Source organism: Danio rerio, chromosome 18 (assembly GCF_049306965.1).
Source record: "Danio rerio strain Tuebingen ecotype United States chromosome 18, GRCz12tu, whole genome shotgun sequence".
Classification (NCBI taxonomy): Eukaryota; Metazoa; Chordata; class Actinopteri; order Cypriniformes; family Danionidae; genus Danio; species Danio rerio.
The window spans coordinates 53,197,501-53,211,069 of NC_133193.1; the positions used below are offsets into that span (position 1 = coordinate 53,197,501).

The following is a 13,569-nucleotide window of genomic DNA, read 5'->3' on the forward strand; positions in this document are numbered from 1 at the left end:
CTCCGCCTTAAAGCACTGATAGCCCTGCCCTAAAGGACTAATAGACATAAAGAACTGTTAGCCCCGCCCTAAAGGGCTAATAGACCAAAAGGACCTAAAGGACTAAAAGCTCCGCCTTAAAGGATTAATAGACCTAAAAAACTGATAGGCCCGCCTTAAAGCACTGATGGGCCCGCCCTAAAAGACTAATAGACCTAAAGAACTTTTAGCTCTGCCCTAAAGACTATTAGCTCCGCCTTAAAGCACTGATAGCTCCACACTTTAAAGGACTAATAGACCTAAAGCACTGATAGCCCCGCCCTAAACAACTAATAAACCTAAAGCACTGATAGCCCCGCCCTTAACCACTAATAAACCTAAAGCACTGATAGCCCCGCCCTAAACGACTAATAAACCTAAAGCACTGATAGCCCCGCCCTTAATGATAAATACACCTAAAGCCCTGATAGCCCCGCCCTTAATGATAAATACACCTAAAGCCCTGATAGGCCCGCCCTAAAAGACTGATAGCTCTGACCTAAAGAACTGTTGGCCCCGCCTTCGAGCACTGATTGCCCCGCCCTGAATGACTAGCTGATGATTAGTGCGTATAATATAAATGCTGATATAGTGGCATGTACCATCTGCGAGTCGAAGGCCTTGCGGAGCTGCTGGAAGTTGCTCAGAGCCCTCATGGATTTGGGCAGTTTCCCGATGGTCTTCAGGTCGATGGGCCGCTGGTGTGCGGAGGTGATAAACGTGTTCATCCACCAGTATGTGCTCTTGGACAGCAGGTTGACGAACGGCTGAAGAAAGCGAACGCCGAGATCCTGCAGGTCATCGGGAGGCTTGACCTCAGTGGGACACGCAAACCACATGTAGCGCTGGAAAAACCAAAACACAACCGTTAGACAACACTCAGACCAGGGGATGCAGTTTCATCCTCAACACTAGTTCCTCAACACTACAATTCGGCCTCAACTTTCCCTGTGTTTCAGCAAATGTGATGATTCTTGCAGACAAATCTTATTTTGGAAAAACTCAACAATACACTGCTCAGACTGACTCCCCTTTGGTTATGTTGGGGCTGTTTTTGCCCCATTGACTTCCATTATAATCACATTTATTGATTGTAAAGCAATGACAGCAGATACTCATGCATTCTTGATTGTTACTAGTTTTCACTGTTGGGAAGAGGTAAAACTTTTAATTTTAAACAGCTCTTGACTTCCATATTAGGAAAAACAAATAATATAGAAGTCAATGGCTTTTTCTGAATACCTTCTTGTGTATTCAACAAGAAAGAAACTCATAATTACTATTTAAGAATCAGTAAATAGTGAGTAAATTTCATGTTTGGGTGAACTATCCCTTTAAACCATTTGCATTTAGACAAGAGAATCAATGAGGCATTGATGGAGCCGAGGTTTATTTCCAGAACCTTTACTTTCTCTGTTCCAGCAGAGCAGCAGTTCCCCCAAAAATGTACAATTCTGTCTTCATTTACTCGCCCTTCACTTGTTCCAAACATTTATGAGTTTCTTTCTTCTGTTGAACACCAAAGAAGGTGTTTTAAAGAAATCTGGAAACGTAACCGTTGACTTTATTAGTAGAAAATACAAATATTATAAAAGCCAGCAATATTTTTTTCATAATATCCTCTCATAATTTCACTAATAATAACTACTTTAGGGTCAGTAAACAATGAGTAAGTTTTCATTTTTGGGTGAACTATCCCTTTAAATGATTTATATTTAGACAAGAGAATCAGAGAGGCAATGATGGGGTCGAGGTTTATTTCCAGAACCTTTACTTTCTCTGTTCCAGCAGTGCAATATATATATATATATATATATATATATATATATATATATATATATATATATATATATATATATATATATATATATATATATATATATATATATATATATATATATATATATATATACAGTTGAAGTCAGAATTATTCGCCCCCTTCAAAATTATTTTCTTCTTTTTTAAATATTTACTAAATTATTTTTAACAGAGCAAGGAAATTTTCACAGTATGTCTGATAATATTTTTTCTTTGGAGAAACTCTTATTTGTTTTATTTTGGCTAGAATAAAAGCAGTTATAATTTTTTAAACACCATTTTAAGCTCAATATTATTAGCCCCTTTAAGCTAATTTTTTTCTCGATAACCTAAGGAACACACCATTGTTATACCTTGCCTAATTACCCTAACCTGCCTAGTTACCCTAATTAACCTAGTCAAGCCTAAAATGTCACTTTAAGCTGTATAGAAGTGTGTTGAAGAATATCTAGTCTAATATTATTTACTGTCATCATTGCAAAGAGAAAATAAGTCCATTAATAGAATTGAGTTATTAAAACTATTAAGTTTAGAAATGTGCTGAAAAAATCTGCTCTGCCTTAAACAGAAATTGGGGAAAAACTAAACAATCGGTTTAATAATTTAGGGGGGCTAATAATTCTGACTTCAACTGTATATATATATATGCACATGAAATAAATATGTAAATGCACACTTTTATTTTGTATGTGATTGGTCAGGATTAAACAAACAGCAGTAATTTAATGATTCATCACTGCTGGAATTGTATCATGAAGCCGATAGTTCAGTCCTGTCCAGCAAACAGCCTGACTTTGTAATTGAGTGAAATGTTATTAAACAGTCATGAGGCCGAGCACGGTTCACTTATGAGACGGGATTATCCTCGTGATGAGTTATGAACGTTCATTTTTAGCAGTCATTAGTTCAAGACCTGGATTGAGTCTCTGTTCTCCTCAGAAACAACACAAACATCCCCATAAACAGCTTAGCAGAGCACGCGGAGAGTGCAGGATTTCCCCCATCCTGAGAGATCTGGACAAACAGCTGTCGGACGGCAACACTGCTTCATTGTGCAGCGCCTGCCGTGCCTTTTTATTGGGCAGTACAGCACAGTCAGGCCAGATTCTCAGCATTCTAATCTCACTTTTAGCCGCTGCACTGCTATTATGCAACAGAGAGGATCATGTCATACCAAAAACATCAGTGTCCTCACCGATAACTTTATTGTCTGACTTGAAGGTCGGTTTGGTTACTGCACTTTAGCAGAGATACTGCACTTCTTTTATTTCATAGATTTCACACATATTAATTATTTTCCAAATGCAATTTGGTTTATGTATTTATTCATTGCACATATAATTGAATATAATATTTATGCATTGCACACAGTTTAAAATTTTATTTATTTATTTATTTATTTATTTATTGCATACATAATTAAATATTATTAATTATTAAATATTATTATTATTAATGGACTGTACATAGTTTTGAATTAATTAATTAATTTATTTATTTATCTATTGCATATATATTATAATATATTATTTATTCATTTGTCAGATATCCTTTATTTTCTAATTGCAATAATTGTGCAATTTTAGTCAACAAAGATTAATTATCAGAATGTTTTTTTTTGCAATAATTACACACTTTAATTATTAAAAACATTTTCTTTAAGTATAAATAAACTTCTGACGCTTATCACAATGTAGTTTTATTTTTATAATACCAAAAATGTGCAATTAAATGATAAAAAAACACACTGACTTTAGTGCATTGCATCTATTATCAAATATATTGTTTATGCATTGCACAAAGTTTTGAACTCACAGCAAGAAGGTCACTGGTTCAAGCCTCGGCTGGGTCAGTTGGCATTTCTGTGTGGAGTTTGCATGTTCTCCCGTGTTGGCGTGGGTTTCCTTGGGGTGCTTCGTTTGCCACACAGTCCAAACACATGTGCTATGGGGAAATTGATCAACTAAATTGACCATAGTGAATGAGTGTGTGTGTGAATGCAAGAGTGTATGAGTGTTTCCCAGTGATGGGTTGCAGCTTTAAGGGCATCCACTGTTTAAAACATATGCCGGATAAGTTGGGGGTTCATTCCTCTATGGTGACCCCAGATTAATAAAGGGACTGAGCCAAAAAGAAAATGAATGAATGAATGAATGAACGAGTTCATTTATCTATTTATTTTATTTTATTTTATTTTATTTTATTTTATTTTATTTTTTATTTTGTTATAATTATTTTTTATTTAATTTTTATTAATATTTTTCTATTTTTATTTATTTATTTATACTTATTTACTTATTTATATCTATCAATTTAATTTAATTTAATTTAATTAAAGAAATTATTAATTACATTATAAATATTTATATATATATTCATATTTTGTATAATTTGTAAATGCAACAAGGTTATTATTGTTGTAAAATATTTGTAAAATGTTGTATTTCAATGTGTACAAAGTTACAAACTGAAAACGAAAAATAAAAATATTATGGAAAAAATTATTTATTTATTTATTTATTTATTTATTTATTTATTTATTCAATTATTCTTTAATCATTTATTTATTTTATATTTATTTATTTACAACAGCTGTACAATTTTATAATCAAAGATTATAAATTCAAAATAAAAAGAAATTCTTTCACATTCATTACACTTTTAAAGTTTATCAGAAGTTTAACTAATTATTTGCTATTAATTATCAATTTATTTAGCACGTTTTTACTCTCTTTTGTGTCTGTAATTTGCACATTTGAACATCTAAAACTCTAAAACTACAGTTGCCGTTTCTACATGTCTGTGCACTGCACTTTGCCATTTAATTATGAAAATGCACTCCTGAGGTCAGCAGTTTAACAAGAGCACTCGACCTATAGACGAGTTCCATTAAACACCGTGTGCATTAATCTGTCTATATTGCATTATTCTGCACAGATGGATGTCTATAATCCTCTATGTGACTTTGCACTGACCCTGCGCAGGATGACGTTGACCTCCACACCAAGCATCAGGCCGTACAGCAGCGCCAGCAGACCCGTAATGCAGAACCGCAGCTGCCGGAGGCCGATGCCGTGATCATCGTATTTCACAAACTTGATGGTTTTGGTGACAAAAGCCAAAGTCCAGTAGATCAGCAGTGCTGGAGGAGAAAATAGCAATGGTGGAGCAAACACACAAAGCAGACACTGGAGGAAATGCAGAGACCCTAATAACAGACCAACTGAATCAGTGAGTTTACAGGAGACTCACTCTAGATGGATCATTTGAATCAGTGAGTTCACGGAGACTCACTCTGAATGGATCATTTGAATCAGTGAGTTGTTTACTATAGACTCGCTCTGAATGGATCATTTGATTCAGTGAGTTGTTTACTAGAGATTTACTCTGAATGGATCATTTGAATCAGTGAGTTGTTTACTAGAGACTCACTCTGAATGAATCATTTAAATCAGTGAGTTGTTTACTAGACACTCACTCTGAATGGATCATTTGAATCAGTGAGTTGTTTAGAGAAGACTCACTCTGAACAGATCATTTGAATCAGTGAGTTGTTTACTAGAGATTTACTCTGAATGGATCATTTGAATCAGTGAGTTGTTTACTAGAGACTCACTCTGATAGAATCATTTAAATCAGTGAGTTGTTTACTAGACACTCAATCTGAATGGATCATTTGAATCAGTGAGTTGTTTAGAGAAGACTCACTCTGAACAGATCATTTGAATCAGTGAGTTGTTTACTAAAGACTCGTTTTGAATGAATCATTTGAATCAGTGAACTGTTTACTGGAGATTTACTCTGAATGGATCATTTGAATCAGTGAGTTGTTTACAGGTGACTCACTCTGAATGGATCATTTGAATCAGTGAGTTAATTACTGTAGACTCACCCTGAATGGGTCATTTGAATCATTGAGTTGTTTAGAGGAGACTCAATCTAAACGGATCATTTGAATCAGTGAGTTGTTTACAGGTGACTCACTCTGAATGGATCATTTGAATCAGTGAGTTAATTACTGTAGACTCACTCTGAATAGGTCATTTGAATCAGTGAGTTGTTTAGAGGAGATTTAATCTAAACGGATCATTTGAATCAGTGAGTTGATTACAGTAGACTCACTCTGAATGGATCATTTGAATCAGTGAGTTGTTTAGAGGAGACTCAATCTAAATGGATCATTTGAATCAGTGAGTTAATTACAGCAAACTCACTCTGAATGGATCATTTCAATCAGTGAGTTATTTGCTAGAGACGTGATGTTTCTCCATCTGGAGTGTGAAATCCTGCGCTCAGGTGTGTGTTTGTACCTATGAGCAGCTTTGGGAAGTTGGAGGTCTCGATGTTGTGGTAGTAGATGATGGATGTGATGGCGGCCAGTATAGCCAGACCAGCCGGCATGTAGAGGTGAAGATGACGAGACTGATTAAACCTGAGGAGTAAAACGGTGCAGTTAGTAAGTAATACACAACTGCATGTGTTAAAGTGGAACAAATCTAGTGAAAATCTTGGGCTGTGGACAATGTGAAACATGTGAAACATACTCTGGTGAGTCCACTTTCACTGTCTTTCCCACATCCAGGAGAGTTACGGTGTGGAGAAGCCCCAAAGAAGGGTCCCACCCAGACTGCTGATGCCCAGAGTGAAGCAGTGATGGTTTGGGCTCAATATCATGGCATTCCCTAGCCCTAATACTTATGCTAGATGAGCACTAGATCAATGCCAAGGACTACCCAACCATTCTGGAGGACCACGTGACCCAATGGGTCAAACATTGTATCCTGAAGGTGATAGTAGCTATCAGGATGATAATGCAGCAATTAGTGGTGGGCAAAGCGAGGCTTCGTGAAACACTGAAACAGTCGAAGCAAATGTGTCGAAGCTTCGAAACGTTACGAAACCCCACTCTACGGTGACACCTAGTGGTCATTTTATTTGTATTGCACTGAAACAGCTTCATCAAAGAACAGTTGAGCAGATTGAGGTATGAAATCCCACTTTGTAGCCTTGAATAAACAAGTGGTTTAGTCGAGCGGTTAGAGTTTGTGACCATCATGCGGGGATAGTGGGTTCAAATCCAGGCTGATACAGTTTTTTTTTAAATGTTGTAATACCAGTTGGTAATGCTTTGTTCTTGTATCGTTTTGTTTCAACATTGCTCTGACATCTGAGTAAACACCTTGGGTCCGTTCTTCGTATGTGGATTACTCAGTTAGCTGGATTTGGATATTGACGATTTGACATGATCCAGGATCGTTTCGTTCTTCAAAGCTGATCCGAGAGTTGTTGTCATAGCAACAGTTCTGCTAGCTCAAACCTGATCGGGAGCAGGTTCAATTCATATAAACAGGATTAGATCGGCTCAGTTCAAGCAAAGATAATACAGTAAGTATGTTCCCAATTCTGATATTTTCTTACAGTAGTAGTTATATTCACTTGGGAAAATGGTATATATTTTTAACTATATATATAAAGTTATAGTCATTAATAAAATAAATAAAGTTATATATATTAATAAAATTATGCAATCTGCACCCTCGAAATGAAAGTACAAAGACTGCCATCTGGTGCAAAGAGAAAACTTATTGATATGAACTTTTTAGATCGCTTTAGTACAAATTGTGTATAACAGAAATGCAGAATATGTGACTTTTTTAAAGCAATAATACATTTTAGCAGTCTGTTTTTGATAGTTAATGCCAGTTAATATGCCAGTGATTTGATGCTTCACAAAAGTTGCAGACGCCTTTAGCAATATGAAAACGCTTTTGTAAACAACCAGTTATTCTTTACACCGATTAAAAAACGGCTACTATAATAAAGAAAATCTTTTCTAAATGTAGAACTAAATACACTGATTTGCATTGAAATACATGATGAATACTCTTGACACATGAAAGTGTAAACCCTGCAGCTCACAACAATGTGGAAGGTTATTGCGTGTCATATTTAACAAACCGTTTACTGCTAATTTGATGTAATTTTGCTCACATGGATAATTGAATATTAATCAGATGATGTCATCATTACGCTGCTGTGCCGTCAGCCAATCGTTGCATTGCTGATCATGATTTCGAGGATCGATAGATCTGTCCTTCACAACACACGCAGCGATCTCAGATCAGTTTATCCAGACATTCTAATCTGATTCGCGAACTTGTTTGAAGATCAGTTATCAAGATTAAAAGATCCGGGATCTGCCAAATCATCTTAGATCATTTAAGCGAGGTACGAAGAACGCACCCCTTGTAAATAAATTTGTATTGTTTTGGTCATGAAACAGGGTTGTTGCTAGATCAGATAAAGTTGTGGCCAGAAGTTAACAATAAGTATTGATATTATTAATTAAATTTCCCATTGTATTTTATTAATGTCCATCCAAAACCTAAACCCATCACTGTACTGTAAAAATATTCATTATTGTTTTACAGTGTTACAAAAATAATGCTAAATTGATGGCGTATCCGTAGCTGTATCCTATCTAGACTACACTATAAAACAGAAACATGATAAAATACATAAAATCATGATTTTGGAGTATTTGTTATAGTCGGGATTCGAACCCAAAATTAATTTGAAGCACAGCTGCAACGTGCACACGCACAGTCCATGAGGCCATACAAGATAGCCATCTCAATTAAATTTGACCATGTTAGTCAAATGGAGATTCTCCAGGTCTCCAAACGCTTCTGAAATGATCAATGCTTTGAATCGCTTTAATCATGTGACCAGGTGTTTCGAAACACTTTAGTCACGTGACCTGGGTGTTTCGAATCATGCTTCGGTGCAGTGGTTCGAAACACTTGCGCTTCGGGATCCTGACAAAAAACGTCAGATTCATGTCAGCCATCCCTAGCAGCAATACACAGCAAGACTGGTTTGATTAACATGAAAGTGAAGTTGAACAACTTCCATGGCCTGCACAGTACCCAGATCTAAATATTATTAAGCACTTTGGGGTGTTTTGGAGGAGCGAGTCAGGAAAGGTTTTCCTCCACCAGCATCATGTAGTGACCTGAACACTGTTCTGCACGAAGACCGGCTCAAACTCCCTTTGGCCGCTGTGCAGGACTCCCAACACAAGCTGATACTGTTGTGGCCACAAATGGAGGCCTGACACCGTACTAATAGATTATTGCACTCTAAAACAAGACCTTTCAGTTCCATTGTCCAACCCCTGCATTATTACATGAATAACGTGAAGTGTTTCTGACCCGTCAGAGACGATTCCCTCCGCGATCTCACACACCAGCAGGAACAGCAGGATGGCGGTCAGCAGCCAGCGCAGGTTATGACCGGGGAAATGCAGCCATGTGCTGTGGTGGATGTGCACCTTAGAGCTCTGACTGCCCCAGCCTACACAACACAACACAATAACACACAACACAATAACCCAACACAATGTGCAGCATGCGCATAAAAGCATGTGATCCAGCTCCTCTCACCGATGAAGAGGATGGGGAAGGTGCTGAAGAGCAGGAAAACGTGAGGAACCACATCGAGAGCGTCCAGAAAGCATCCGTTATTCAGCAGACCGTTATCCACCTTATAGGCGGAGGAGTTATCAGAGCCGCAGAACGACAAGGTGGAGTTGGAGACGGGCGTCTGAGGAAAACACCACACACACACACACACACACACACACACACACACACACACACACACACACACACACACACACACACACACACACACACAAACGCACACGCACACACACACACACACACACACACACACACACACTGAGAGCTTTACAATGGGTTTATACTGCACTAACTTTCGTGTGGTACAAACCTTAGAACTATACACCTGACCGGAAACTGTGTGTGGTTTTACTTCACAGAAAATTATGCTAAGGTGTAATATACACCCACCGGCCACTTTATTAGGTACACCTGTCTAACTGCTCGTTAACACAAACGTCTAATCAGCCAATCACATGGCAGCAGCTCAATGCATTTAGGCATGTAGACATGATCAAGATGATCTGCTGCAGTTCAAAGTGACCATCAGAATGGGGAAGAAAGGGGATTTAAGTCGCTTTGATCGTGGCATGGTGGTTGCTGCCAGACGGGCTGCTCTGAGTATTTCAGAAACTGCTGATCTACTGGGATTTTCATGCATGACCATCTCTAGGGTTTACAGAGAATGCTCCGACAAAGAGGAAATATCCAGTGAGCGGCAGTTCTGTGGGTGCAAATGCCTTGTTGATGCCAGAGGTCAGAGGAGAATGGCCAGACTGGATTGAGCATGGTGTCAACGCCACAGCCTACCTGAGTATTGCTGCTGACCATGTCCATCCCTTTATGAGCACAGTGTCTCCATCTTCTGATGGCTACTTCCAGCAGGATAACGCAGCATGTCATAAAGCTCAATCATCTCAGACTGGTTTCTTGAACATGACGATGAGTTCACTGTACTCAAATGTCCTCCACAGTCCCCAGAGCTCAATCCAATAGAGCAGCTTTGGGATGTGGTGGGACAGGAGATTGGCATCATGGATGTGCAGCCGACAAATCTGCAGCAACTGTGTGATGCTATCATGACAATATGGAGCAAAATCTCTGGGGAATATTTCCAGCAGCTTGTTGAATCTACAACACCAATTATTAAGGCAGATCTGAAGGCAAAAGGGCTCCAACCTGGAACTAGTAAGGTGTACCTAATAAAGTGTATTTTTATTTATTTTTTGTTTTTTAAATACCTCATTCTGTGTGATTTATGAGCCTTTTAATGGTTTTGCTACAGTCAACCATACAACACACACACACACACACTTGCGTTGTGCCTGAAACACTGGGGTCTTCTGAGGTAAGCTAATCCTCACAGCCATGGTTTAAATAAAATAAACAAAAGCTAAATTGAAACAGCAGTGTGTATTTTAAGTCACCCTTCTGCACTTATTTATTATTATTATTATTATTATTTTGGTCTTTGGCCTTAGAGATTATATATATATATATTGTTTAAGGTCAATATTATTAGCCCCTTTAAGCTATATATTTTTGATAGTCTACAGAATAAACCATCATTATACAATAACTTTTCTAATCACCCTAACCAGCCTAGTTAACCTAATTACCCCAGTGAAGACTTTAAATTTCACCTTAAACTGAACACTAGTGTCTTGAAGAATATCTAGTCTAATATTATGTGCTGTCATCATGACAAAGAGAAAATACATCAGTTATTAGAGATGAGTTATTACAGTTTTTTTTAAGTCGCTTTGGTGCATTTCTCACAACACTCTTTACATTTGCACAACAGTTTGTGCATTTTTCAAAACAATTAGTGCAAACTGCGAAACCTAGCTGATAACCTGCAGAAGCGCGTCACTTGCTCAGAATGGAGAGCTCATTCCTCAAAAGCCAGTATTGATGTAAATGAAAGTGTCAGTGTCATCAAGATGAAGATTCCTGGTACCATTGAACATGAACAAGATAGTCTAATGGCTTTGTCTTGTTTTCATTAGGACAGTTTACTCTGTACATGTTTTCCCAATGCAAAAAAGTCAGACTTCTTGACTATGCTCAAGACAGCACTATATACTATATGCACAGCCATTTGAAGGCTACAGTAAAGTTAGAAATCACTGCATTTAGTGAGGTATCTGAGAACAAGACACTAAAAATGTATGTTTCATATTTTTACTCTATATGCTCGTTGCAATTCTAATTTTGTTCACAGCATTGTGCAAAAGCATAAATACCGCCTTTTTTACAACACACATAGACTCCCAATGGGCAGAGCTGTGCACGACTGTAAACAATATTACAGTGCATATTTGTAACTGAACCTACAACATACATATGTCTATAAATCATTCAGGAATTTTAAAATACATTTTTAGGAAAAAAGTAATCTTTTATATATATATATATATATATATATATATATATATATATATATATATATATATATATATATATATATATATATATATATATATATATATATATATATAAAATTAGCTTGACAAATTTTGACACCTAGTCCGACATTTTTGTAATGACTTAAGTAATGCAATGAGGACTATTAGTTTTAGTTATAGAGTGACTATACATGACATAAGTGAATGATAATGTTATAAACAGCAGAGGGTTGTGTGAAAGCAGTTGATGCATGTCCAAAAGCATTTGCATTGTGCTGGAAGGAATGAGAAACTGCTACTGTGATGTGCACAGACGACTAATTGTTTTGAGGAACGCAAATGTAAATAGTGTGAGAAATACACCAAAGCCAGTGAGAAAAACAGTATTTAAAAAAATACAAATTGCAAAAAGAATCATTCCACATGAAAAAAAAAACAATAATAAATACTTTAGTGCTTTTGAGCTGTACTATAGTAAAGTACTTCAATCAAACTGTTGTGGGTAGTTCAATAGTTGCTATGGTAACTCAAGAACTACAATAATATAAACAATTGACCCAATACTGTAGTTTACTACAACTATATAGGTATAGTATACCACAATCACCACAGTTTACTGTAGTAAAAACTAAAGTATACTACAGTGTTTATTACAGTGTGCTGTAAGTGTTGTGAACAATAATACATTTACTATAGCATGGTTAAAACACTATAGCTATATGCAAAACATAAATAAGCAAATTGAACGTGCTTTAAATTGGATAAGTGGACGTTTGTGATAGTGCCTCAATGATTTGAATTCAATCGAATTATTAATTAGAAAGCAACTTAAACTCACCGGTCTGTAGGCTCGCATCATCTTGTATATCATGTTATTATTTAGTCCCACGATTGTGTTGCAGAACTAAAGCTGTTTTCAACTTATCCAAGCTGTCCGAGCAGAAACAGAGGCATCCTGAGAGCTCTGCGCTCTCTGAATCTCTCATCTGAATGACACGAGATGAGGATGATGATGATGCTCTGAGAGACAGATTATGAGCGAACACACACACATACACGCACGCACGGTAATCTCCACGCGCATCCTTCTCTAGTTGCATGCAGTTCATCAGATATTATGTCCCCAAAATAACTAGATAGATAGATAGATAGATAGATAGATAGACAGACAGACAGACAGACAGACAGACAGACAGACAGACAGACAGACAGATAGATAGATAGATAGATAGATAGATAGATAGATAGATAGATAGATAGATGGATGGATGGATGGATGGATGGATGGATGGATGGATGGATGGATGGATGGATGGACGAACAGATGGACAGAGGATGGATGGATAAATGAATGGATGGATGGCAGGATGGATGGATGGATGAATGGATGGATGGACAGATGGAAAGATAGTTATTTTTAATAGTGCGTTTAAATGTTTCCGATCATATACATATTGGATGAATATGTTTTAAATAGTCTTAAAGTTATATAAACTCAATTCAAAGATTTAAAAAATATATTCAAAGATGATTTCTTACTACTTTTTAAGTTAAATGATTGTAAACAATTTATTTGGGCTGAATTTAAACAAACTGATTAAGTTGAACATTCCTACATTTAATTGTCTGTTTAAATTCAACAATTTTGCAGACATCATCTTTTTTAGTGTTTATTTTATTTATTTATTATTTAATTTTTTCTGTTTTTTCAGTGTTTATAAATACAGCATTTGCAGCAGCTATCAGATCATTTATGGAAACTCTGCCCCTTAGTGGCAAAATAATGCAAATACAGGAAGGCTTTTCCCCTTTTTTAATTGAAATAAAGCAAAGGTTACTGTAGTTTTACAACAAATAGATAT

At 36.6% G+C, this 13,569-nt stretch overlaps 1 protein-coding gene across 21 annotated transcripts in view; it reads right to left on the bottom strand.

Annotated features, from left to right (window-relative positions):
- Positions 1 to 12,817, bottom strand: part of abcc8b (ATP-binding cassette, sub-family C (CFTR/MRP), member 8b) — a 47,385-nt gene extending 34,568 nt beyond the window's left edge. For 11 of the 21 annotated variants that reach the window (XM_073929739.1, XM_073929740.1, XM_073929738.1 and 8 more), the window contains exons 1-6: positions 12,546 to 12,748; positions 9,282 to 9,441; positions 9,051 to 9,192; positions 6,147 to 6,268; positions 4,812 to 4,978; positions 621 to 863 (exon numbers count right to left, since the gene is read on the bottom strand). In XM_073929739.1, coding sequence (XP_073785840.1) covers positions 621 to 863; positions 4,812 to 4,978; positions 6,147 to 6,268; positions 9,051 to 9,192; positions 9,282 to 9,441; positions 12,546 to 12,578 — 867 coding nt within the window. In that variant the 5' untranslated portion in view covers positions 12,579 to 12,748. Of the gene's footprint in view, positions 1 to 620; positions 864 to 4,811; positions 4,979 to 6,146; positions 6,269 to 9,050; positions 9,193 to 9,281; positions 9,442 to 12,545 lie in introns of all 21 variants that reach the window. The other 10 variants (XM_073929746.1, XM_073929745.1, XM_073929744.1 and 7 more) reach the window with 5 other exon arrangements.
- Positions 12,818 to 13,569: the final 752 nt, after the last annotated feature.